The following is a 23457-nucleotide window of genomic DNA, read 5'->3' on the forward strand; positions in this document are numbered from 1 at the left end:
AGCTATTCTAGGAATAGCTGAGGCTTTGAAATGCTGATTTTAAATGCTGCATGCTGCCATTCAGCTGTCCTGTCATAACAGTATGGAATGAAGGACAATTTCCCTCTCTGTAAGCACACAAAAAAAGTATATTAACAATTGGAAATAAAAATCCACCCCTGAAAAGTAGGGTTTTTTATTTTTTTTTTTTACTTTCTATTTTATTTTTTAATTCTTTTTCCCCCTGTATTTCTTCTTTACATCAAAAAGACGACAGCAATGTTTTTTACGTCGGCTACAAAGGATATCCAGTTATCATTTCTCTGCTGCTAACAGTTACTTGACTTCACACCACGGTTTGAAAAGTCTGATCAAATGGGGCAGTGCTATAAATTCACTGTAAACACTCATTCTCCTGTGCCACGAACTGATGAGGAAGAGAGATCTGGGCTGATGCCTGTGCTGCAATCAGAAGCCCAGGCAGAGCCACGTGTAGGCTCGGTGTTACCTGGGAGCGGAGGCTGGAGAGCTGCAGGGGTGCTGCCACGGGAAGCTGCTCGAGTATCTGCCCAGGGTCACGGCTAAGCTGGTACCTCAGTCCTTTGGCATCGTGATAGCTGTGTGGGTCTGATAACGGAGCTGGTTCAGGTCTATCCATACACATGCTTTGGCCCCACATAGTCTGCCTTGTGAATTTCCATCTCTGCATTTTGCCTTTGCCTTCCCCTCTTTGGCCTGATACGCAGAGAATTAATTTGCTGTGATACTTTATCTGAAAGAAGTTACTCTCTCAACTTGCTGGCTACTGGGAGGAGTCCATTGTTACCCCTCCTTCCTCTTCCCTAAACACCCCTACTCTGAAGAGGTTACAACAGCCTGTTTTAGGCTGTGCTCTCCCACCTACCCCATGGATATTCAGAAACTTTCAGAAATGGCCGTTTGGGGTTTTTTTGTTGTTGTCTTTTTGCTTTTCCCTGTGGGCTGGTATCAAAGGTAATCCAGCAGCATTCATAGAATAAAACAGGTTTTAACATAGCCCATTGTGAGTCTATGCCTAAAAGTGATTATGGAAAAATAATATTTTGTCTTTATGTATCCCCATCGTTTGGGCAGATAACTTTCAAGGTTTGTGTTATCTGTGGACCCTTGGTGGTTCTTCATTTATGTTCAGTGATGTTTTCAGGATCTCTGTTTAGAGAGATGAAAGTTTTAGTGAATTTCTGCAAACTCATCCATGCGGCTTTACCTCAATGTTACTGTTAACATCTACCAGACTCTGGCCATGGGGAAACTTGCTCCTACGTGTCCATGGTGGTTACATTGGTACAGCAGTAGCAAATTGCTCCTTCTGGTATGAATCTGGGTGGGGGTAAATTAGTTTCTGGGTTAAAATTTAAGTGTTTTCTGAAATCAGAAATATTTTTAGGACAACTATTGTCACGTTGAGCACTAGTGATGGTTTATCTAGTACCACAGATCCTAATAAATGGATTATTCTATTTAGAAAGATATTAATGAATCGTGTTGTCTATTGCTAGGTTATTTCTTCTGCCCTGTAATATAAAAATACAACTGAAGGGCGGTATACTGAGGACAAATGGAAAGAATTATTGTATTGCGTTGTGCGTTGTTGTCTCGTGCTTTCATTGCGATGGGATGTAATTGTATTACCCACTGTACTGTTAGATTTCAGAAGGCTAGTTCATAAGCAGTAATAACATTTGTGGCAATCTGAGCTAAGTTAATGAAAAAGATAATCAAATCTAGTGCTACAGGGCAAGATATCTGATATCTCCAGGGGTCATAAAGAGATCATAGAGCTGACTCAGGGGAAGGGAAGGAGGTGGTTGTATGTGTGGACTGTGGAAGAGGCAAGAGACAGCAGAAAAGTGAGGGTCACCTTGCTCAGAACCACTGCGTGCTGGTCACTGGCAGAGGCAGGAGGGTATGTGCTAGATGTATCGGAGAGATGAAGACACTTACCAAGCTAATGATATTTTTAGTAATGCCAATACCTGATGATGTATAAGTTTCAGCTGATCTCATACATTTGTCTCTGTGCTGATTGGGAAATCGGATTAAGCTGTTCATGTATGCTTCTGCCTTGCTCATAACAGGCACATGCTGATCTGGGGGCTGATCACAGGTGGCATTGGAGTAGACTTTGTTGTTTTTCAGTAAACACCAACTCCAATCTGAAATTCAGTTCTGACCCTGATGTCAATGTAATATTTTATTGCCCCCCTAGACAATACCCAATGGCGACTTTTCCCTGCTTCTAAGTATAAACACAACAAGTTTTCTGTGTAGACATTTTCACCACCACATATTAGTGTATTGCTTGAGGGTCCCGACAGTGGGTTATGAACCGACTCATAGCAGAAATATTGCACGTGTTCCTTGTAGCTGTGTAACTGATAGTGTTCAGCAACAGACATGTTCAATGGGTAACTGTAATCAGCACCCAAAAATGTGTATTATCTCACAGACTTGTGCTATATTTATTGCAATTACCTACTTCATCCCACTCGGATCTTTTGTACGTTCCCTGTCAGCATTCTTCTTTTTCTGCTACTGCTCTCCTTTATGCAGATCTGCTTTTGACTAAAGTAAGAATTCTCATACAAAGTCCTAGCCATCTGAGGCCATCTAGTGCTATAGCCTGTGTCTGTACATGGCCAAGGGTAGATGACTAGGAAAAACAAGAAGGCTAAGGACTGCATGAAAGGGTCCCTCCTTCCTTATATCTTCCCAAGTCTCAGAGACTTCCTAATTAGGTGTTTTAACTACCATACTGTGCATTTGATAGCTAATCCAATCTGAGTAGGTGTATTGAATCCCCTTTTGAATGTCTAGACATTATTGGTTTCCTATAGCATCCAATATTAAGTCTTAGGAGTTCACCAGTAAAGTACTGTTGGAAAAACAAAGGTAGGAAAGACTGGAGGGGCTGATGGTTTTGGTTCCGCCCAGCCATCCAGTCTCTTTCCCTTCTACCTCTGTGCATTTATGTAGCTCATATTCACCCTATGCAGATAATATGTTCATTGATAATTTGTGCATTTGGAGGCTCTCCTGTCATTTACATCTTTTGTGTAATTCTTCTGTTAGACCCCCATATGCACGTAAGAACTCATCAGCCATGAGGCAATCTCATAGTAAGGCCGTCAGACTCCTCCAAGCAGGATGAGGGGTGTGCTGAGGTCATGGGGATGATGGGAAGAACCAGTGCGGAATATCTAAAGCAGAGATGGCGCTGCATAACTTAAAGCTCATGGCTGGGTGTGGAAAGGTGGCTTTGCTTTCACGCAGTGCATCTACAGTAGGATGGTAAACCAGGAGTGGTAGTAGGTCAGTCCCACAACCCTCAGCAGCAGAGTCACGTGAGCTTAGTGTAGAGCTAACGCACTGCATGGTACCATCTAGATAAGTCCTTGTAGCCTATAAATGACACTTGCTGATCACATACTTTTGCTTTGAGAAAAATAAAGGGCTATATTTGATACTTAAGTACATTTTTTTTTCCTTCAGAACAACAACTACGCACATAATTTAATGGGAAATATTAAGGAAGTTTTTGTCCAAAAGCTTTCAGTATGATGGTCTGTATCTTTTAAGAGTGTCTACGTGTATTTCATGCAGCAATACTTCAGTACTTTGGTGTTCTCAATAGTTGTATTTCTATCAAAATTTTCCAACTTCTTTCCACATCTGTCAGAAAAGCTACATTAATTCCTAGAAGTAGGGTTATTTGTAATGTTTCTCTAGACTTTTTTAAAACTAAAAAGAAATAAAAATAAATCCAGCTGCTAAGCTTTAAGTTTTACAGTAGAACAGAGGAAATAATGGCAATAAATTTGCTTGAACTTGTCATGATAATAATAATAACAACATTTCTATAAAGCTTAGATTGAAGAAAATCCAGCAGAAAAACTGATTAAAATCTATCATATAAAAATTGACTGCTTCCACCCACTCCTTCCCACAGTTCCTCTGAGCATCACTGTGTGTTTATTTTGAATGTCTATGGTAAGGAGTTATTGAAACTAAATCAGGTTTTAATAAAACAAGGTATTGTGGGATTTCTGTGGGGCTGAAGTTCAAGCTAACAGTCTTGAATATATAACACCAAATATAGATTTTGCTTAAGTTAATACCAAAGGGACTTTTATTTAGCTTGCTTTCTTTCTCTGCTCTACTAGAGAAAAATTAATGTCTCATCACCTCTAAGAAAGTCAAAGTTATTCCAGAAGAGTGAGAGATTACAAAGTTCCCAGCATCGCAAATAGAGGTAGTTATTTTAAACAATAGCATTGAACCTTCTATATTGCTTCTCTCGCTCTTTCAGCACACACTCGTCTCTCTGTAGGATGGATTCTCGGCTGCAAAGCATCCAGATCCTACTTTATGCGTATGTGAATATTCAAGGTTAACAAGAATATATTCCCTGGGGGAGAAACAGTCAGTGCCATTCAGACAGCATTCCTTTTTTCCTTCCTTGCCATAGAGTAGGCTGTTGAAAATGTCTGTTGAAACTGCATGAGCGCATGAACAAATTTAATGTATCTAATTGGGATTGAGGAGAGAGAGGATAAATTTAACTCTTTCCTACATGATAATTGTTGTCTTTTCTATTCCCATACAGTGCATGGGTTTGGGGGCTTTTTTAAACCCAGCCCATTATCAACGACCCAAGCCGGTGTCCCAGGTCACAACTTGACTGGGGATTAGGGAAGACAAGATTCACATCTCTGGTTTTCAAGCAGGTTGCCCTCTTAGCCAGAGGTAGGTGCTTGTCTATTGCTAACCTGACTGGATTAGATTAGAAACCTAAGAACAATTTTTGCATGTCCTCTTTATTTCTTCTCTTCTTATGGACTTCTGAAGGCATTTGGTTGGCCCTGGGAGTACCATTCTTATACGGATCCCATGCATTGCCTGGAAGGACTAGGACCTATGGGGACCTGGGGACTGTGTGTTGGAGTAGGATGTACTGCAACAGCAGTGACGTACTTATTCTGTACCTGAGCTGGGCAGCTGAGAAAGCCCAGCCTGGGTACAAGCTGTCAGGCGGTTTCATTTTGCCTGTAGGCGCATCTAGACAATGTGTGCACAGCTGAGCAATTTGCTTGGCCTTGTCCCTTTTAACACAAGGAGCTTGTATCAAAAGAGGACACATGACCAGACGGTCAGCCAGACTATCGTGGTTCGTGGCCAACCACTGTGGCCACACCTTCCTCTTCCTGTGCAGCAATCTGGTCATTAATCTGTGCTTCCCGACACACAGACCCTTCCTCAAGGCAGCCAGCTGTATTTGCTGAAGCACAGGAAGGCATGGAACCTTTGGAGTGGCAGTCTCAAATGGGACCAGCAAGGGTGTGCCTAGTGCTGCAAAACCAGTGGGGTGAGAGAGGCAAGTGGTGAGGGTACGGAGTCAGAACCCGTCAGGATGAAACCTCTGCACGCCCCGACGTCTCTCTCTGTTGTGTGCCCTGGTTCCACGTTAAGGAAACGGAGGGTGCCCTAGGCAGGACCTGAGATGCCCCCCGGCACATGCCTGTCACAGTGTGTGATGTGCCAGGGCCCTGGGACATACCATCTCCTAGAATGGTTGCAGCCACGACTGCTCCCACTGATCTTGTGTGGGCTCATCCAAAATGCAGATTAACTTGCCCTGGATGCAGAGACTTCCAAACTGGCCCTGTGCAACATGAGATGAGGCTTGGCAGGGCTGGTGCGTAGCCAGCGCTAAAAAGGGCTGATGGGTGCTGGTGACTGCAAACATTCAGTGCCCTGCTCTCCAGCACACCCCTCGGCACCCACTGCCATCCGGCATTTTGTTATCCAGTATGTCCTGACAGTCCCAGGTAAAGACATCAATTCAGTGCTGCTGTGCTGATTCGGTTCCCAAGCAACTGGCTGGGGTAAAAGAATGGGTTAAGCATTTGGACGTTGACCATTCTTGGATTAGACTAGGATCCGATCACTTTTTAATCTTTCTTTTGATAAGGTAATTTAACCACAGTTTTAAAATTCAGCACAGTGTAGATATTCAGCCCTCAAATATTTCTTACTTTGATTTCCTGAATTCTTTTTTCTTCCCCCAGAACATGCGGAATGAATACAGGGTTCTGTGAATCATCTCAGTCATGCTTCACATGGAGGTAATGCTGCCACTTTACTTATCTGTTTTATTGACCCATTTACACAGGCAAGGGTGGTGCTGCAAGCTGATATTCAATTGGTGATATTCTGATTTCCTGGGATACGTACAATATGACTAATTTTATGAGTTAAACATTGAAGAGATGCCACTAGTTTTTAAAAGTCACATACCCACTTGGCTCTTTCTCATAATTGTTGTTACAAGCAAGATTACTGGGATCACCATAACATTAAAAATAAATGGGGGGAAGCGTTTTGCCTTAGTCTGGGGTTTTGGAAGATTTTTTTTTTTAAATTTATTTTACACCGGACAGCATTTATGCATTTGTATACAGTCAGTGTCTCTACTTGCTGTTTATAAGCAGTTTCTCTCCAGAAAATATACAAACCTGGGACTGATTAACAGGAGGAGCACATCACAGATGAGATTGTGGGGGCGGTGGCTGAAAAGTAGAAGCGGGATAGGGTCGAGGACTGACCCTTGGGTCCACCCCTTTCTGCGCACTGCCGTTCTGCTCTTCCCTTTTTTTCCTCTCCTTTTCAGGAGAAACTACTGAACTTGAAGGAAGGCTCCACGTTTTGATAGTCATGGCACTCTTTTCTTCCCTAACCCCAGTCTTTATAGCCGTTATATGTGTTTTGATTGGGGTAATATTGAAGAAGACTAATGGAGAGAAGGAAAAACGTGAGACTAAAAGCAAGCCTCTGTCTCGCCCGTGGGTGGATGAAGATTTAAAAGATGGCACTGACCACCACTTAGAGGAAGAAGGTAAGAAAACTCTTATCCATCTGAGCACTTTTGTTTGAATTTTAAGCTGATTTTGTAGACGTATCAGCCCACTTCTTACTACCTAGCGCTACATATTTTGTAGCAGCACCCCCAGAAAAGTTGGAAATAATTTTATTGCAGTTAGTTATTACAGAAGTCCTCCATTTGTGACTTCTGGGAATGTCTATGAGAACTTTAGCTGGCTTAGCACTGGGATCATTTGGGAAGTATGTTGATCAAATATTTAAGAACCAAACGTGGTGATGGTGCTAATCTCTCTTCACTCAATTGCATATTTTAACCTGTACAGAATGCCCCCCCTTTTTTTTTTCCAGTAGCGGTTTCTGATACATAGTTTGGACAAAGGTCTGAGCACAAAATGTGCCCTTCCTTCTTTTTGCTTCCTGACTATCCTCCATGAGCTCCCTTCATCTCCTTGTCTAATAAAAATGTGCAGAGTTTTGTTCCTATGAAGTTTTTAAAGTTGCAGTTAATACAGCTTTTTTTTTTTTTCCTCAAACTGATTGTGGAGGCTTTTTGTATGTGTTTTGTCACATAATGACACATTCCCTGAGTCGGTTTCTAGGAATCTTGAAACTTAAATTGCTTTTCTTCACATATACCTATTTCTAAGAACCATTATTTCTCTTTACTTCTCAGTGTTCAATGCACTTTGACTTAATATTGTGTATCAGTTTCCAGAAATAGTTGATACATGGAACATTTTAAACCATGTTGACTATTTCCCAAATACACAAAACTTCTTTAAAAATTAGTTAATGTGTTGTATCTTCCTTTGTTCGATGCAAAATAGATTCTGTATAAATTTCCTTTGTCACTAATGGCTTACTAGTTCAGTTTAATTGCTGCAAATTAAAATTCCTGTGGGTAGTTCAAATGATAATCTATGAATTATCAGTGACATCTGTGACTACAGCTGTTTCTATCAGTTTAAAAATTTAGATCCTCTAAATAAACAAAACCTATTAGATCTTAACAAGGAGCCTTGCTGCCACAGCTCCATATACAAAATGTTATCCTTTTAAGTCATGGTTGTTTTCCCTTTTATTCAGGTGTTAAATTCAAAACTGTACTAGTTTAAATTACTTACAAAAAGTTGACAGGTAGACACATTTGTGATCTTGCTAAAAGGATATTTATTTATTTTTAAACAAAACCTCTCTCAATGTACCATGTCATCCAACATTAAATTAGGTTTTCTTGCTATGTGGCTTTTAACAACGAATAATCATCTTCCCCTTAATGAAGTGTGATAAAAACTAACACCTCTGCAAACCAGGCATGTCTCTCACCTCCAGGAAAATTAAAATAATTGCATCATGCATAGGGAAGCTTTTCGTCATCGGGGGAAAGCCCAGCCTAAGTGAGAAGAGAATATGGCCAGCTTGGTAAGGATCTGCTACTCTGCTAATGCTGCAATTAAGGATCACAACATATTCACCTTGTTGTCAGTGTTAAAATTCTCACTGACTGCAGTAGATGCTGAAAGGGAAAGGTGGATATAAACAGAGATTTTCTCAATGGTGAAGAATGTTCTACTTGCTGTGTGAATTCTGCTACTTTACCAATGTGTCTTACTTCGTAAGGAAAGCTCATTTCTGCTTAAATGTCTCGAGTTGGCTTGTGTTTAAAGACAAAGTTCCTCTCAAGAAAATTTGAGTTTAGGTGAGACAAAATATTTTTTAAGGCCTTGCCTAAAGCTGGAATCTAGGGCTGCTGAATTTTGAGTGCTCCCCTGCCAGGAAGGGGCAGCTGAAGACCATGTCTTTCAATACTTGGCCAGGACCAAAGTGAGGGGGCTTTGCCAAGAAAGTGAAGCTCTCTCTCAGAGCAGCACTGAACTTACTGGGGCAACATCAGCCCTGAAGTGGCACCGGCAGGGATGTTTCCCCTGAGAGGGCCATACTTACGAGCAGCAGAGCATTCAGTGTAATTAGCTGAACTGCTTGGGCAGGCTCAGTAGAGTCACATATTGGCAGTGAAGGGCAGAAGGGGGAGGGCCAGGTGCTCCCAAGCTTGTCTGTGTTATGCTTTCAGCAGCTGAAGAGAAGGATGTTTCTCAGAGCAGCCAGAAACCCGCTTTGGTTAAGTGGAAAGCATTCACTCAGTCCATTTGTTTAAGGCCTGAGCTGGCAGTACTTCAGATTTGTTCGCGTACCCATCTGTCCTCTTGTAACTTTTCCTTGCGTTTATGAGATACGGAAGGAGAGATTGTTGTGCCGTGGATTGGCAAAAATGGTCTGTATGTGTGTATGTCTGGCCGTGTGTGACTACCAATTTAATACAGAAGAAAAAGACGTTTCTGCAGCCATGTCTTGAACGGTGAGTCACAAGGGCTCTCTACTAGTGCTGGGCATCTGATCCCCAAACGGTGGTACCTCGTCTCCCACTGCTTCAGGTTTACACAGTCAGATCTTGCAAAGACAATTTCTGGCAAATGATTCAGGGAACTTAGTGTATATTGGTACTGACATCGTGTCCTTCCCCAGGTAATTACACCTGTTAGGCTCAAATCGAGAACAAATATAAGATGCTTTCTTGGTTTTATATTCAGATCAGTACAGTTGATGGATAAGGTAAATACAGACCCAGTTTACAGTGGTATGGAAGAGGAGAATGAATTTTATCTGCATTCTTGTTACTTTGGGGATTGGTTGCAGAGGTTATTAGCAAGGACATTTTATTACTACATATTTAATCGTGGGGACTTTATTTGGTGATGTACTTTATTTAAGGATTATAAAGCAATGTGCAATTCCATCTTTTCTGAAAATACAGTGGTCATTGCTTGTGATACTTCTTATAATAAACCTCTCCCACTTAGGTGTATTTCTTCTCTACCCAAGTTCAAAGGCTTCCTGGATCTTTTAATAATAATACTGACATGAATGAGGCATAGTAGTTTAATATTCTAATTCAGTGACAGTTCATATTATGTGTCATTTAGGAACACAGGATTTACATGGACGTGGTGCATCATTGTGTTTATCTACTTGCTGTTGCAGACACCTCCAGCCTTTGTCAGCAGCTGAATGAACTTGAAAAATGGCCTTTTTTGACCCTGTTCCTTTAACCTTGCTGGCAGGCAAGCCACCAGAACTTTCTGCTATGGGTTAAAAAAAATCTTCCTCTGCCTGCCTAAATTTATTTAATGCTAATGATAGTTTATACTAATTTTTCCTGTTCCATCCTCATGTTAGTTTAAAGGATACTTTTTCCAGCCCTGGTCTTATACCTTCCTGTGGTTTACAGACAGCAATCAGATTACCTCCCAGCTTTCCTTTTAATAGCTAAACCAGCAAATCTCGTTATAAAACAGCCAATCCATTCTTCTGAAGATCTTAAGAAACCTTCTGCTACTACGTTCCAGTTTGAGGTAACTTTCACAATATTTTGATGCTGCCTTCTTTCTCCCAGGGTCTGCCTCTCCCACTTAATAATTCTTTTGCTTAAGGATCCCTAACCAAGTCTTGAGGTTTCAGCCTGCTAACCACTGTTTATAACCCACCAGTAAAGCACTCCATCTCTTTTAGTTCCCTATTTGCCACACATCCAGTTCAGGATTGGATTCACTACTGGGATTCCTGTAGCGGCAGATTATGTATCAGTCTACCATTAATCAAGCAAAAAGCACAAGGTCAGTTGCCCAGCATTTTAAGTCCAAAGATTTGAAAGCTCTCTTTATATACATTTAATTGTTTTCCTATGCATTGCATCTTTACACTGGAAAAGAGGATTGGAGAAGCATTCTGTGCTTAGAAAGCAATTCCTTAGAAAAGAAACTGGAAGAGCTGGTTTGGAAAGCAAATGCATTGGTCTAGACTGAGGTTACTTGTGAGGGTCAGTCTCAGGACCAATTGTTAATATTATATTGTCTTCTATCCATAAAACCGAGGAGTGAATAAGTGAAATATTTCTATTTTAATGACTTAAAACTGGGAACCAACAACACAGGGAAGTATCAGTGTAGGTAAAATGAACAGCCAACAGAAAGGAAATGACAAGTCATTGTACTCAGTGGGAGTGTATTATTAGGAACTTATGGTAAGAATTTTTTCTACAAACTGAGGCAAAATTTATTACATGATTTGTTGGCTGATTATAACCTCCCATATGAACTGCTGTGAAGAACACATTATCCTAAGATGTATCCAGAGAGATATTTCTGATAGAGTTTGAGAAACATACTTTCAAAATGAGATTTCACTTGGGATATCTGAGCCAAACCATTTCAGATTTGCTTAAAAAGGAGGAAGCCTGATGACTATTGCAAACGTACAACAGAATTGATGGCAATCTTGAGAATGTGGCTAACAAGATAATAGACTGACTGTCAGGATGTCTGTTGTCCATCAAATGATGGAATACACAGAGATGTAAACAAGACGTTTGTAGTATTCTATAACATGGCTGTACGAACAGGAGTATGTCCAAACACAGCAATTAAAGATATAGAGAGCATGCACTAAACAGATGGTGCTGATAATGATTTTAGCTTAGCATATGGATAATGTTAACTGCTAAGACACATGGTGGAAAAGAATAAATAATAAATGAATTTATTATACAAAAAAAAAATTGCTAGGAGAGTTTTGGGTTTGTGTGTCAGTTCTCTCACTTCTGGGTGGTTCTGCCTCAGCCAGTATTCCTATTTTGAGTGCATTAAAGTTTTTAAGTTTTTCATACAAAACTGAAGCTCAGATATGGTGATTCTCATACTTTCATTCTCACTAGTCACCCCATCTTTGTCCCATGTTCAACTTCTTTGGAAGTACATTTCTTGTTTCATCATGTTATTATTAAGTTGAACCATCCAGACCACACAGCAGCTTCATTTCTTTCCTTCGCTTCTAATTTCATGGAGAAAAAGCCCCAGACAAGCAAACCTCAGAAAATTTAATGCAGCTTGGCCTTAGGTAATACTGCAAGTTTTACACTTTCTGACTTACAAGGCCTAGGTCTCTGTGCTAACTAATCCTTTTCTTCCATTTCTAGTTGCCTATAGATCATTGAATTGAGATATTTATTCAACCAGTTACATCTAAGATGATTTTTATACCTCTGATTTAAAGAAATGCCAAATCTCTCTGCTTCCTGATCCCTGAATTCTTCAATCTGAGTTCTCCGACTTAATTTTTCTTAATCCCTTATTTACCGCAAGTTTGTTCCCTTAAAAATTGAGAGCCACAATTATAGACCTAACACTCCTTACCCTTTCATTTAGTCAATTAGATCAGATGAACTGATGATCTGAGTTTAGAAATACATTTTTTTTCTTTGGTAACATCCTCCCCTCTCACTGAAACCAAAGCCGAGAGAGTTACTGTACCAGAGAAGAATGGGTCATTTTATTAAGGTATTGGGTGCTTCAGCTGGGAAGTCTGTTTCCTAGTATTATCATATTCCCACTTCGGTCTTCACCTGGAAAGCTATGCTTCTGCCACGTACTTCATAACAATGATGTGGCTGAGGTAACATGACTCTCTCTTAAAGATGTGTCCTGATCTAGAAGTGACCTTGGGGCATTTGCAGGCTTCACAGTATCCCAGAAAACAGTGCATCCCAAAAAGAAACCCTTTTTGTAGCGATGCTACTTTTTCATTTCTTTACAATCCACCACAACATCAATTATTACCTATTTTTTTAAATATGCTTCCTGTACAAGTCAAAGCAGGTACTGCTGCTGTTATTGCACCTTCATTCTACCCTCCCTGTCATGTTTTCTTTCATGTCCTGTACAGACACTGATTGCTCGTCCAGTTTGCTGCCCAGGCCTCTTCACTCAACTGGCCAGAAGCAACGTCCTCTTTAGATTAAGCACATCACCTGAGTCAGCTCTCTGACCACTGTCCTCATCTGTATAAGTAATTTAAGTTTGCTCTTCAGCCTTCTGTTCTTCAACATTCATGTATGTATTGACGGTATATCACCTACCTGACTTTCCTCTCCTTGTGTTTCAAAACCAAGTACAGAGATTACACAAATTTCCTCCAGCCTTTGCTCCCATTCGAAAAACGTCCTTTGTAAAGATTTTCAGTAGTCTCGTTATATCCAACTCAAAATGCTTGTTGATAGTTTTGCAATAATACTAGAAAAAGAGATGACCGAGCGGGGCTTTGATGTGCTTAGAGGCCAAGGTTAGACCATCAAGTCTGCTCCACCAGTGTCTGAATAAAAGGTGTCGTGCATTGAATATATGCTATTTCCTACTTTCCGAACTTTGATAGAAACCTCATCATAAGACAGTAAATAGTGAGAGCACATAAGAACTCTTGGGTCCTGGAGCTAGTTTTATTTGACTGTTTCTAGACTAGAAATAATCTATTTCTATTTCCCAGGACGCTCAACATTGTAAACTTGTGAAATGGGCAGGGATGATCACTACAGCACATTGATGTAAGCGCAAATAGTATAGCCTGAGCTGAAACTTTCACCAAGACACTAATCCAATGCCTGCTTTCAGTATAGTTTTATGGTCAGATTCTGCCTTCTGATAGACAATGCACAACCTCAGCTGATTTCAGGAAGTTTTTTTGTTATCGCAAGGAAAATATTTCTTCCGATTAGAAACTCCTCTTGCGTGAGTGCCTATAGATAAAATTAAGATGTGCATCATTCTGTGTAACTGTTAAATCTCAGTTCAGCAATGAATATCTTTGTTGTAGCTTCAGTACTGCTACACACAAGGTGGATTTGGAGAGGGAGAATTAATTTTACTGGACCAATCCAGACAGTTGCAGGAGGTCATCCCAGCTTCCAGGCCTATAAGTCCTTCGAGAGGAGCTTGCAGGAAAGGTTACGTGCCCAAAGCTTGCATGACTTTCTGTCCTGTCTATATCAATAGTCACTTTCTGAATTTCTCTACTGGCCAGAAAGTTGTCGGTCAAGTCGGAAAGGGTTGCTGAGTTGCCATCCCCCAACACCCTGTTTTTTCACTTAGATTTTATTCCTTTTTGGGTCATCACTTTTTTTCTCAAATCCTTTGGCTGCCAGCCACCACTGTCTCAGCTTCTGTCTGTGGAAGGATTTTTTACTTTTACTTTTAACAAGTTCTCATCTGGCATCGCTTAACTCATTTTCTTTCTCACATCTTCACAGCAATTGTCTCAGTAAAACTGAACTAAGGTCACTGTGCCTCTGATTGCATGGGCCCTACCCCCTGGGCTGAGGGTTACACCTTCTTCCAGATCACCAGACAGAGACGCAAGAGGCAGAGATATGCATCCTGCAAACTGTTCCACAACTGCACTCCCTGTGAATCTTCGAGGAGAGGCTGCATATTGGCTTTTACCAGTTTAATACAGTGGTCCTTGAGAAATGGCATCCTATGGTACCGTGCACAGTGTAGAAGAGGTGGGAAGGATGCAGAGCTCTAACGGTCTCCCCGCCTCCCCTCCCCAGCTACCCTACCACTCCAAAACACGGAGGGAGTTGAACACCGGGTCCCCAGCAGAAGCTCTTCCTCTCCACATCCTATCGCACCACGCTACTTGTTAGTGTAAACCTAGCCTTTGTAACCCCATGGTATTCCCTTCACTGAGTGTGGAGGAGGAACGGCAAAAAAGGGGGTGTGAAAGTTTCAGGAGGAGATCATCACCAGAATCCCAGCAAAGGGCAAGTTCTAGTCAGCTGGTTGCTATCGAATAGTAAATAATGTACTGTACTAAGTGTAAACCTCAAAGGGAACACTGGGAAGAGGCATCCTCTTCCTTTTTCAGTTTGAGTGTGCAAGATGCCTGCAAAAATAATTTTTATGAGTCACTGCTTCCCATTACCCTGGAGCCAGGTCCTTGCAGACTGTGACTGAGAGTGCTTAACACAGGCATGAAATGCTAAACTAAACAAACTTTCTGGGTGACTTTTTTGTATGCAAAATGAAAATGCATGTTGTTTGGGGACTAGAATGATTCTGTTTAGATTCAACATATGAAACTGGATATATTGCGGCATCTTGCACATGCTGAGCCACGGTTGTGAATATTTCACTGCCGTTTATAAAACAAACCAAAAATCGGGTTGGTCTCTAAGGCAACTGAATACTACTAAAACAGAAATAACTTCTGTTTGAATTTGTACTGGAGATTGCTATGATTGTGGAATAATAACCTAATGGCGACTGAAAAGAACTGGAATATTTTTTCCCGACTCAGCCTTCTGTATCAGATTGCTCAACACTATTGACTAGTCAAAACGCAAAATTTAAATGGCTTTAACTTCCACATCATAGTTGCAAAAAATGCCATCCCTGCTGATTCTAGGAATGTAGGAGAGAAAGAAGAGATCTCGGAGACAACAGAAGATGCATTTTTTTAGTGTAAAAAAAAAAAAAAAAAAAAAAACCAACCCAACAAAAAAAAAAAACCCCAAAAAAACCCCAAAGAGACAGATTTCAGTGAAATGAGGAACCATTTTGAGTTCTTAAATTAAAGACAAGAAACATAATATCGTACATTTGATATGGTATAGATGCCTGTCACCCATTTCCCCTTATGCTGAAAGTATTGTGAAACCAAAGAACTTAACCACAAAGTCACATTTGTGTAGAGCCCTGTGTAGTGCAATGCTTTTTCTATGAAACGTGAAAAATATGAGAAGAAGAATGACATTCAGCTCTCCTTAGGAGATTTTTCACATCTTGGTAGTTAAGCCCTCTCCTTAACTTCAATAGTTTGATTGATATATTTCTTATTAGACTGCTCAGGAAGGAACACGCTTGTTCACACGTACTTACTGAGAAAAGTAAGCTGAAAGGTTGACCACCTTTAAACTGCTGGTTCAGCTTGTAACCCATTTTTACAGGCAGGCTTGCAGACTGGAGAAAGCCATAACTTCTTCATGGATCACACTTGCTACAGCCAGCCAGGACTCTCTTGCCTCTCAGTGTTTAAACAACATGTTTATTCAGTAGCTGGAGCTGGGGATCAATGAGTTGTGTCAATTGGAACCTCAGACTTTGCCTTTCCAGTGGTATAGAAGCGCGGTGTATGCCAATGCAGGACAAAGTGCATTATGGTGGTGAATGCCAAAGATTATAAACCATGTTCTCCAGCAAAAAAAAAATCCCTAATCACTTGTATTTCCTTGCAGAGGCTGAAGAAGAGTGGCAAGGACTTGAAGAAAATGTTGCCCATGTCCCCTTCTTTGCGGAGCGCTACCCTGAGGACGAAATGATCAAAAGGTCAAAGGTGTTTTATGAGCTTCTGAATAAGAGGCGGTCTGTCAGGTTTCTCAGTGATGAGCCGGTCCCCAGGGAGGTTATCGATAATGTCATCAGAACAGCAGGTATGGTTCGGAGTGGGTCAAGGGCTGGAGAAAAAAAAAAAAAAAAAAAAAAAAAAGAAAAAAAAGGATTAGCATTGCTGTTCAACTGTGTAAAAGTGGTGTGGGAAAGCCAAAGGAATTGGCATTTGGTTTTCCTAGATTCACCAGTAGCCATCATGACTGAGCACCCGTTGATTGATTGGAAATTACTCAGCTTGAACAACTGTATGTCAGGGATGGGTTTGGAGCATTCCCAATTCCTCTGTGCTTGCAATGCACCCAAAAGGGAAAAAGAGCATTTCAACAGCATGAAACAAAACATTTCATTTTTAAGCTTTAAAAGATGTTATTTGAAATAAAATTGATGTACAGCTTAGTGAAACATCTTTAAAATAGAAATATTGAAGTTTTTTCACTCAGAAATGTCAAACCATGTGTACCTCACACGCTTTATAATTTCATTTGTTATGATGATATTTATCATGTGGGCGTTTTGTTTGTCATTTTTTTTCTCCAAACAAATTGATGAAGTTGTCCCAGACGTGTGAAATATTTCAGTTGACATTAATTGTTGGGGTTTATTATGGGGAAAAAGGTTTCAGTCTAGAACAAAAAAAACTTTTCCAGTCCTTTCAGCATCAGTACTGGGTCCCTATTGTATATGACTGGAGGCTTATGCTGATCAAGGTTATTTGACTGAGTGTCAGAAAATAATTTCCTCCCCCCCTCCCCCCTTTTTTTTTTTTTTTTTTGGAGAACTTGTGTTTCAAACCATTACTGTAATGTCCCGGCCTGATCTCATCTCTGCTTTAGTAACATTGACTTCAGTCAGGAGTGGTTTTGACCCTCGTTATTTCTCCTCTATGAACCAGTTGCTGTTAGTATAGAAAATATTCACAAGCTGCCTTAGAGAAAAGTTCAGTAGCCTCTAGCAGGATTAATAATATAGAGATTGTGAGCAATTGATGTGCATTGTTTTCCCTTTAAAAGCTGTAAGCAGCTTTGTTACTGCACTATAACAAGTCTCCATCTTCCTCTAATTAGCTGGGAGTCATTGAAACACTGAGCATGTTTTGGCAAATGCAGCAAAGCGAACAAGCCTGGAGTGCAGATGAAGTACTTAGTAACCCTGAATGCTTTGGGCTGTGTGGAGGAAAAGAAAACAAAGCAAACCATAAATGTCATCAGTTCCTCCCCAAACCTGAGGAGAAGCAAGGTGCACGGTATAAACACGTTTTAATATAAAAGATATTTCAAGGTGCTTATTCAGTGTTTCCTAAACTGAAATCACTGCTTTGGTAAGGAAATACAGTATCTGTTCAAGACCTTCAAATATTTTAAAAATGTGTGTGAGGGACTAGAGAGACCTGAACAGTGTTCTCGAGCTGTTTCTCTGTGAGGTTGTACACATAACTATATTCTTCACCTTCTGGCTTTCATCTGCTAGGCAGTTAAAATATTCTCCAGTGGTGCTGGTGTGGAATAATCAAGGCTGAATAAGCAAACGCAGACTTAATACGTGCACACCTACATCCACCAGCTGTCTTTGGGACAACAAACTCCAACTTGTATGCTATGTGGCAGATGTCTGCATTGTGCAGCTCCTCATCTTTGTCAGTCAGCGACAGATTCCTGCAGGTGTTCGCTTCGCCTTGTTTCCCTGAAAGCCATTAGCTTTGCCCTTCAGCTAAAACTATGTCTCAGAGCTGGTTGCCTATTCAGGCAGTGTGTTGCTTTGGGTATAATGCTTTGCATTAACATTACCGTGTGCATTTATTGCACCATAATACTGCTTCATCATCAGAACCACAAAGGAATTTTTACAAATCCCTAGCTCTGGTTTCCTGTAAGTTGGCTGTATGAAAGGACTAACTTCTGTCATTGAATAGGACATTCTTGGAGAAAGTAATGAACAGGATTGCCTGCCAGAATTTGTCTCAGTCCTTTTCTTCTCATCTCATCAACTTGCTTTCCCATTGCTCTGCTGGTCAGCCTGAAAGCCCTCAGGGAAGAGCTGATACTTCTCACTGCACACCCTCCCTCAGCATTGTGCCAACTGGGCTTTCATCTTTCCCTGGTTTTGTACTAAGGTACCTCACCCAGCGGAGCGCACACCGAGCCCTGGACCTTTGTGGTAGTGCAAGATCCATATTTAAAACATAAGATCCGTGAGATCGTAGAAGAAGAAGAAGAAATCAACTACAAAAAAAGGATGGGAGACAGATGGGTTAATGACCTGAAAAGACTGAGGTATGAAAAATTCACTTGGTTAAGGGGATTGATGGGAGCTGTGCTTTGGTCTAGGAAAGAGTATATTGGGAAGTTTTAGTCATGCTTCTTTTTAATTCCCCCCCCCCCTTTTTTTTTTTTCCGTTTCCCCCCTTATTTTCAGGAAGAAAGAAACCAAACTGAAAACATTCAGCTCAATTCTCAAAACCTTGTTTTTAAAAATGGTCTTTGTGGTCCTTAAACTCTGCCCAGTTTTCTGGTGCTGCTCAGGAGGGCAGCTGTAAATATTTCTTACTTCCTGATCACAGAAAAAGAAGGAAGGTGCGCTCAGAGAGTTGCCAGGGTCACTATAATGTGGTCCTCTTGCTAATTTACAGCTGGAAAGAAGAAGCTTCTGTCTGAGAGAAGTGGAATTCTCACCCTGGAGGAGCTGAAAAAAAATAATTACTATCTGTATATGTTAATTCCAGCTACCTGGTTCTAAGGGTCAGCGGAGATGAACTGGACTGATACACACAAAAGAAAAACTCACACTGTGTGTTTCAATCTTACCAGAATAAATATGGAATCAGTCACTCCGATGTCCAGCACACCCTTTCCTGTTGCATGGCTTTGTCTTGATTCTCAAGATGATGGGAATCTTACTGAACGCACCACAGTTTAGAAAACTGAAGTATTGAAAGAAGCTTGTCTTGTATTCTTCCGGTATCCTTTTCTTCTTCCCTCTTGCTTTTAATATATTTCTAAGATTCATGTTTGGAAAGAAAAACTCTAAAAAAATGTGTAGACTTGTGCCTTGGTGGCTGGTTCATAAAACTGACTCCAGTAAAAAGGCTTATATACTCTCCATCTTGAAACTTTTCCAAGCATTAGGGCCCACCATTATTTTTTTTTTTTTATTCTATGTAACCTCTCTTGCCATACCCTTGTCCCAGTTTTTTCCTGTTGTTTGCCAAACAGTGAAGCCATTGGGAATTTTGCTGCTGACTGAGGTAGCCCCAAGTCTTGTCCTATGCAAATACTGAATTATGCAATATTTAATTGTTCCAAATGCCCTCCAAAGTCTGACTGACTTGCTTAACTTCACACAATGGGAAGACGTCTACTGAGTCTTGGCTTGTCAAATGAAGCGTATGCACAAAGCTTTATAGCGTTGATTTGCCCTACTTATTATTTTGTTATAAAGTTTTTTTAATATATATAGGTATAATTTGTTATAATGTTATTTTTCAGGTGCTTATGTGCTATGTAAATTTATGTGCCACGTAAACAACTAAAATGTAGTATTTTTCTTGAGTGAGAACAGAAGAAAGTACTCTTTTTACTCTAAATCCTATGTCACAATTGTATATATTGTCATTAAAAAAATCGGGAAGCATATGAATTCTAGCAGGTCTGAAATACCCAGGAGCAGAATAACTTTTTTTTTCTGTGAGAATATATTTCTGTTTACGCCATAGACCAAGAAGTTTTGAACTTTTCTGCCAGCAGTTTTCCCTGCAATCACAAAAACAAGTTGGCACTGCTGGTAACAGGTGGAGCTGCAAGTCTGCAAAATTCCAGGAATTAAATAAATCTCAAGGGCAAATGCTCATGGGGCCAGTTCATGGATAAGAGGTCAAGAACTACCTTGTGATTGCACTCTTCAGACCGAGCGCATCAACTCCTGAGCTGAATCTGTTCAAACTGAGAAGTCTAATCACGCTTTTTTTTTTTTTCCACAGAAGTGTTTCTATTTAAGCTGATAATACTTAATCCTTTGCAGCAAATGTTCCAAGCTTTAGTCTCCTGCTCTAATTGTCATGTACCTTTAGTGCCGCTTTGCAGACAGTAAATGTGACTTATGGGAAAGTGAAAAGCTTGCAAAATAAATGTCTTGAATATTATTCTTTTGCAGAACAAACTGGATCAAAGAGTACTTGGACACTGCTCCATATCTGATCCTCATTTTCAAGCAGGTATATGGACGGCTTCCAAACGGCAAAAAGAAGACCCACTACTACAATGAAATCAGTGTTTCTATTGCCTGTGGCATCCTGCTTGCTGCACTGCAGGTGCGTTGACAGAACTGACACACTGGAAGTCAATATATTGGTTTGGCTTACATGCCAAGGCTATTCTGCCCAAATGAGGGTGGAGCCCAATTTAGATTTTAACATTATCAGTCCTCTGGATTACTCCATTTCCTGGCAATGTGTCTTAGTTTTGAGTTTTAAAGTTATTCTGCACAGGCCCGCATCTGAGAGGGTGATTCCTACCCACAGTGCTGGTTAACAAGAAGAAAAATATAACGCAGTTTACTTCCAGAGTTTTTACTCTTCTCCCGGCACAGGCTTCAGCCCCTGTGGTTTCTGCCTTATTCTAACAGAGCTGACAGGGTCTGCAGGCTAGCCAAGCATGGCCGTGCAGTGCCTTGCCGGTCCCTTCTTTTCAGTAATCCTGAAAAACTGGCTTGACCCCAAATCATTTTTCGTACATGATGCTGGAAAATAAATGAGGGATATGTTTCACAGAACAGGCTGTACTATTTATTTCGAACAGTCTTTCCAAGGCATTTATGAAAGTGAACTTATTTCTAAAGCTCAGCTTGTTTGACACCAGCCAGTTGGATTTTTCTCAGTGGTTTCTCAGTGTTCAGTTCTGCTTGTTGTATCTGATGTACTCAAACCAGTGTTTAAATAGTGAAGCTATTCCGATAGTTAACTTGGCCTGTCAGCGGGATAACAGCAAGGTGCCACCTCTTATATTAGGCCAATTTCCTACCAGGAGCTCCCATTTCTGCTCTGTTCTGTTTTGAGTGATACTTCCCTTCTCGCATTGCTGCTCCTCAGGAGGATCGTCAGGGTAGGAAGTATGGGAAGTGAGCAGTGCAGAAGCACATTGCTGGGGTATTGCTGCTCTGCAGCTGCACAGGGCTCTGTATCGTCCCTCCATGGAGCTGAGAGCAAAGGGGATGTTCAGGGAAGGGGGCAGAACCAGCACGGTGTCACTAAGGCCTTACACAGGAGCAGTAGGCGTGACAAGGCTCCACTTTCCCCTCAGCCAGCCCACCATCAGGTGGCATTTCTGAGGCTCCGTACCAACTGTTAGGCATCTAGTGCTGTCTCTTTCCCAGCTCCTAGAAATTAGTTGACAACATTAAAGGACACACTGCCATGGACTCGTAACATTCACCACCACCACCACTATTAGATCTTCTCTTCTTCAGAAGATCGTAGAGGTTACTTGACGTGAGAGGGCTGAGCACCTCTCCCTGGATGACTTTTATGTCTCAAAGCATCTCAAAATGCTTGCATTACGTAGAGGGAGAGATTGAAATCCACATGTGCAACTCTTGGGAAACATCTCAGCTGTTTGGTCTTATCTTGGATAATGTCAGCTCTTTACTGTTTGTCAGACTGCTTAGCTTTTCTGTGAGACTTCATATGAAAGGAGGAGTGATGCATAGACTACTTTTGGGGTTCTGATGTAAGCCAGAACATTACCCACCGTGAGAGATGGCAACAGACTCCTGTGACAAGTTCTGAGGCAGAGACTGTGCCCTTTGTCTCCATGAGGTGCAGACCTTGGGCACGAACAAATATTCACAAAGCTGTAAGGCATCTTCCTGCCAGCTCTGTGGAGGCAAGACCTGGAATATTTCCTTTGTATGAGCCAGATGAACCCCATGGAATGATATTCCATTGATATCCCCACAACTGCCTCTCAACTTCACTGTGGCCGTGGGTCCCCCACTACACCGAGCGCTGCAGGCAGGCTCCTGCTGTGCAGCGTACGGATGCGAATGGCAAAATACGCTGCTGCTGCACTGGAAAACTGCTGTACTTCTCGGTAAGCAAAGCAGGCATCCTTTATGGTACCATTGAGGCTATTAGTAAATCAGATGTTCTAAAGCCTGCGGCAGAGTCTAAGGAAGCAGCATTTCTGGGCTAGTCAGTAGGAGAATGTGTACAGGTCTGGTATGAATAATGGGTGCCAACACAGGGCGCAAACCCCTGTCTCACCCTGCTGCTGTCTGTCTTGCTGCAGAACGCGGGTCTGTACACAGTGACCTCCACACCCCTCAACTGCGGCCCCCAGCTCCGGGTGCTGCTCCAGCGCCCGGCAAATGAGAAGCTGCTCTTGCTGCTCCCCGTTGGCTATCCCAAGAAAGATGCTACGGTGCCTGCGCTGACCCGAAAGCCGCTGGAGGACATCATGGTGGTCATGTGAGCCCAGCACCCCGAGGAAGGAGCACATCCCTGGCTGCCAGCTAGAAAGCAGCAGCCTGCTGAAGTTGTCACTGCTGTTGCTGTGTATGGTCCTCCTACGTCACTGCCGCTCTGGCTGTTTACACCTGGTTTTCTCTGAGTGCTGGTAATCACGGTGGCTGCTTCTACTAATAGCAGGAAGCAGCCAAGCACTGTGCGTTTGACAGGTGCCATTACCAATGCACCCAGGCGGTTGCTCCAGGGAACACATACGATGGCATTTAAATGACCTTCATCACTCGATTTTTTTTTTTTTTTTTTTTTTCTTACGCATTGTAGGGACAAATCTTTCCTTGAATTGGAATGTATATGCTCTTTATACTTTTGTGATTACCATTACATGGTTATTTTCACTTCAGAATTTTAATGGAGGTCATATTAAAAGATATAAAGAGGTCAAACTCAGACGTCTTATCTCGATCAGCGTGTGCTATTTAAATGCTCTTTCGCCTTCACAGTATTAGGCTCTGCAAAGGGGAAGCTATTTTTCTCATATACAGTAGCATTTCCCCTACTTGATTGATCTCAAAAACCTTGTCCATACCAGGCTTTCTTAAACTACTGCTGGTACAAGTGTCTTCGGCTGGGGGAGATCTAGTAGGAACATGGCATCCAAGTAATTTTCTTGTTACCATTTATTTATACATGTTCCAGGCACAGTTAGATCATATGGCAGCTATCAATCATGCCCCCTATATTTGCTGCTTCCACTGAAAGCAGCCCGAATGGGAGCTACTGTTCTGGTTATCCTGTTTATACCTACACCATTCTAGTTTAACACCC

General features: G+C 41.4%; 1 protein-coding gene across 1 annotated transcript; it reads left to right on the forward strand.

The window, feature by feature from the left end:
* Positions 1-6441: 6441 nt before the first annotated feature.
* On the forward strand, positions 6442-23066 carry IYD (iodotyrosine deiodinase). The gene is made up of 5 exons (XM_063331046.1): positions 6442-6913; positions 16022-16216; positions 18286-18445; positions 20322-20478; positions 22454-23066. The coding sequence occupies exons 1-5, from the start codon at positions 6733-6735 to the stop codon at positions 22634-22636; spliced, it is 876 nt and encodes a 291-aa protein (XP_063187116.1). The 5' UTR covers positions 6442-6732; the 3' UTR covers positions 22637-23066.
* Positions 23067-23457: the final 391 nt, after the last annotated feature.

This window comes from Chroicocephalus ridibundus, chromosome 3, assembly GCF_963924245.1.
Source record: "Chroicocephalus ridibundus chromosome 3, bChrRid1.1, whole genome shotgun sequence".
NCBI classification, from domain to species: domain Eukaryota; kingdom Metazoa; phylum Chordata; class Aves; order Charadriiformes; family Laridae; genus Chroicocephalus; species Chroicocephalus ridibundus.

Excerpts from the sequence above, each read along its gene's own strand:
- IYD (XM_063331046.1), top strand. The coding sequence starts at position 6,733 with ATGGCACTCTTTTCTTCCCTAACCCCAGTCTTTATAGCCGTTATATGT. Across the intron at positions 6,914-16,021 it reads CCACCACTTAGAGGAAGAAG|AGGCTGAAGAAGAGTGGCAA; the intron begins GTAAGAAAACTC and ends ATTTCCTTGCAG. Across the intron at positions 18,446-20,321 it reads AATGACCTGAAAAGACTGAG|AACAAACTGGATCAAAGAGT; the intron begins GTATGAAAAATT and ends ATTCTTTTGCAG.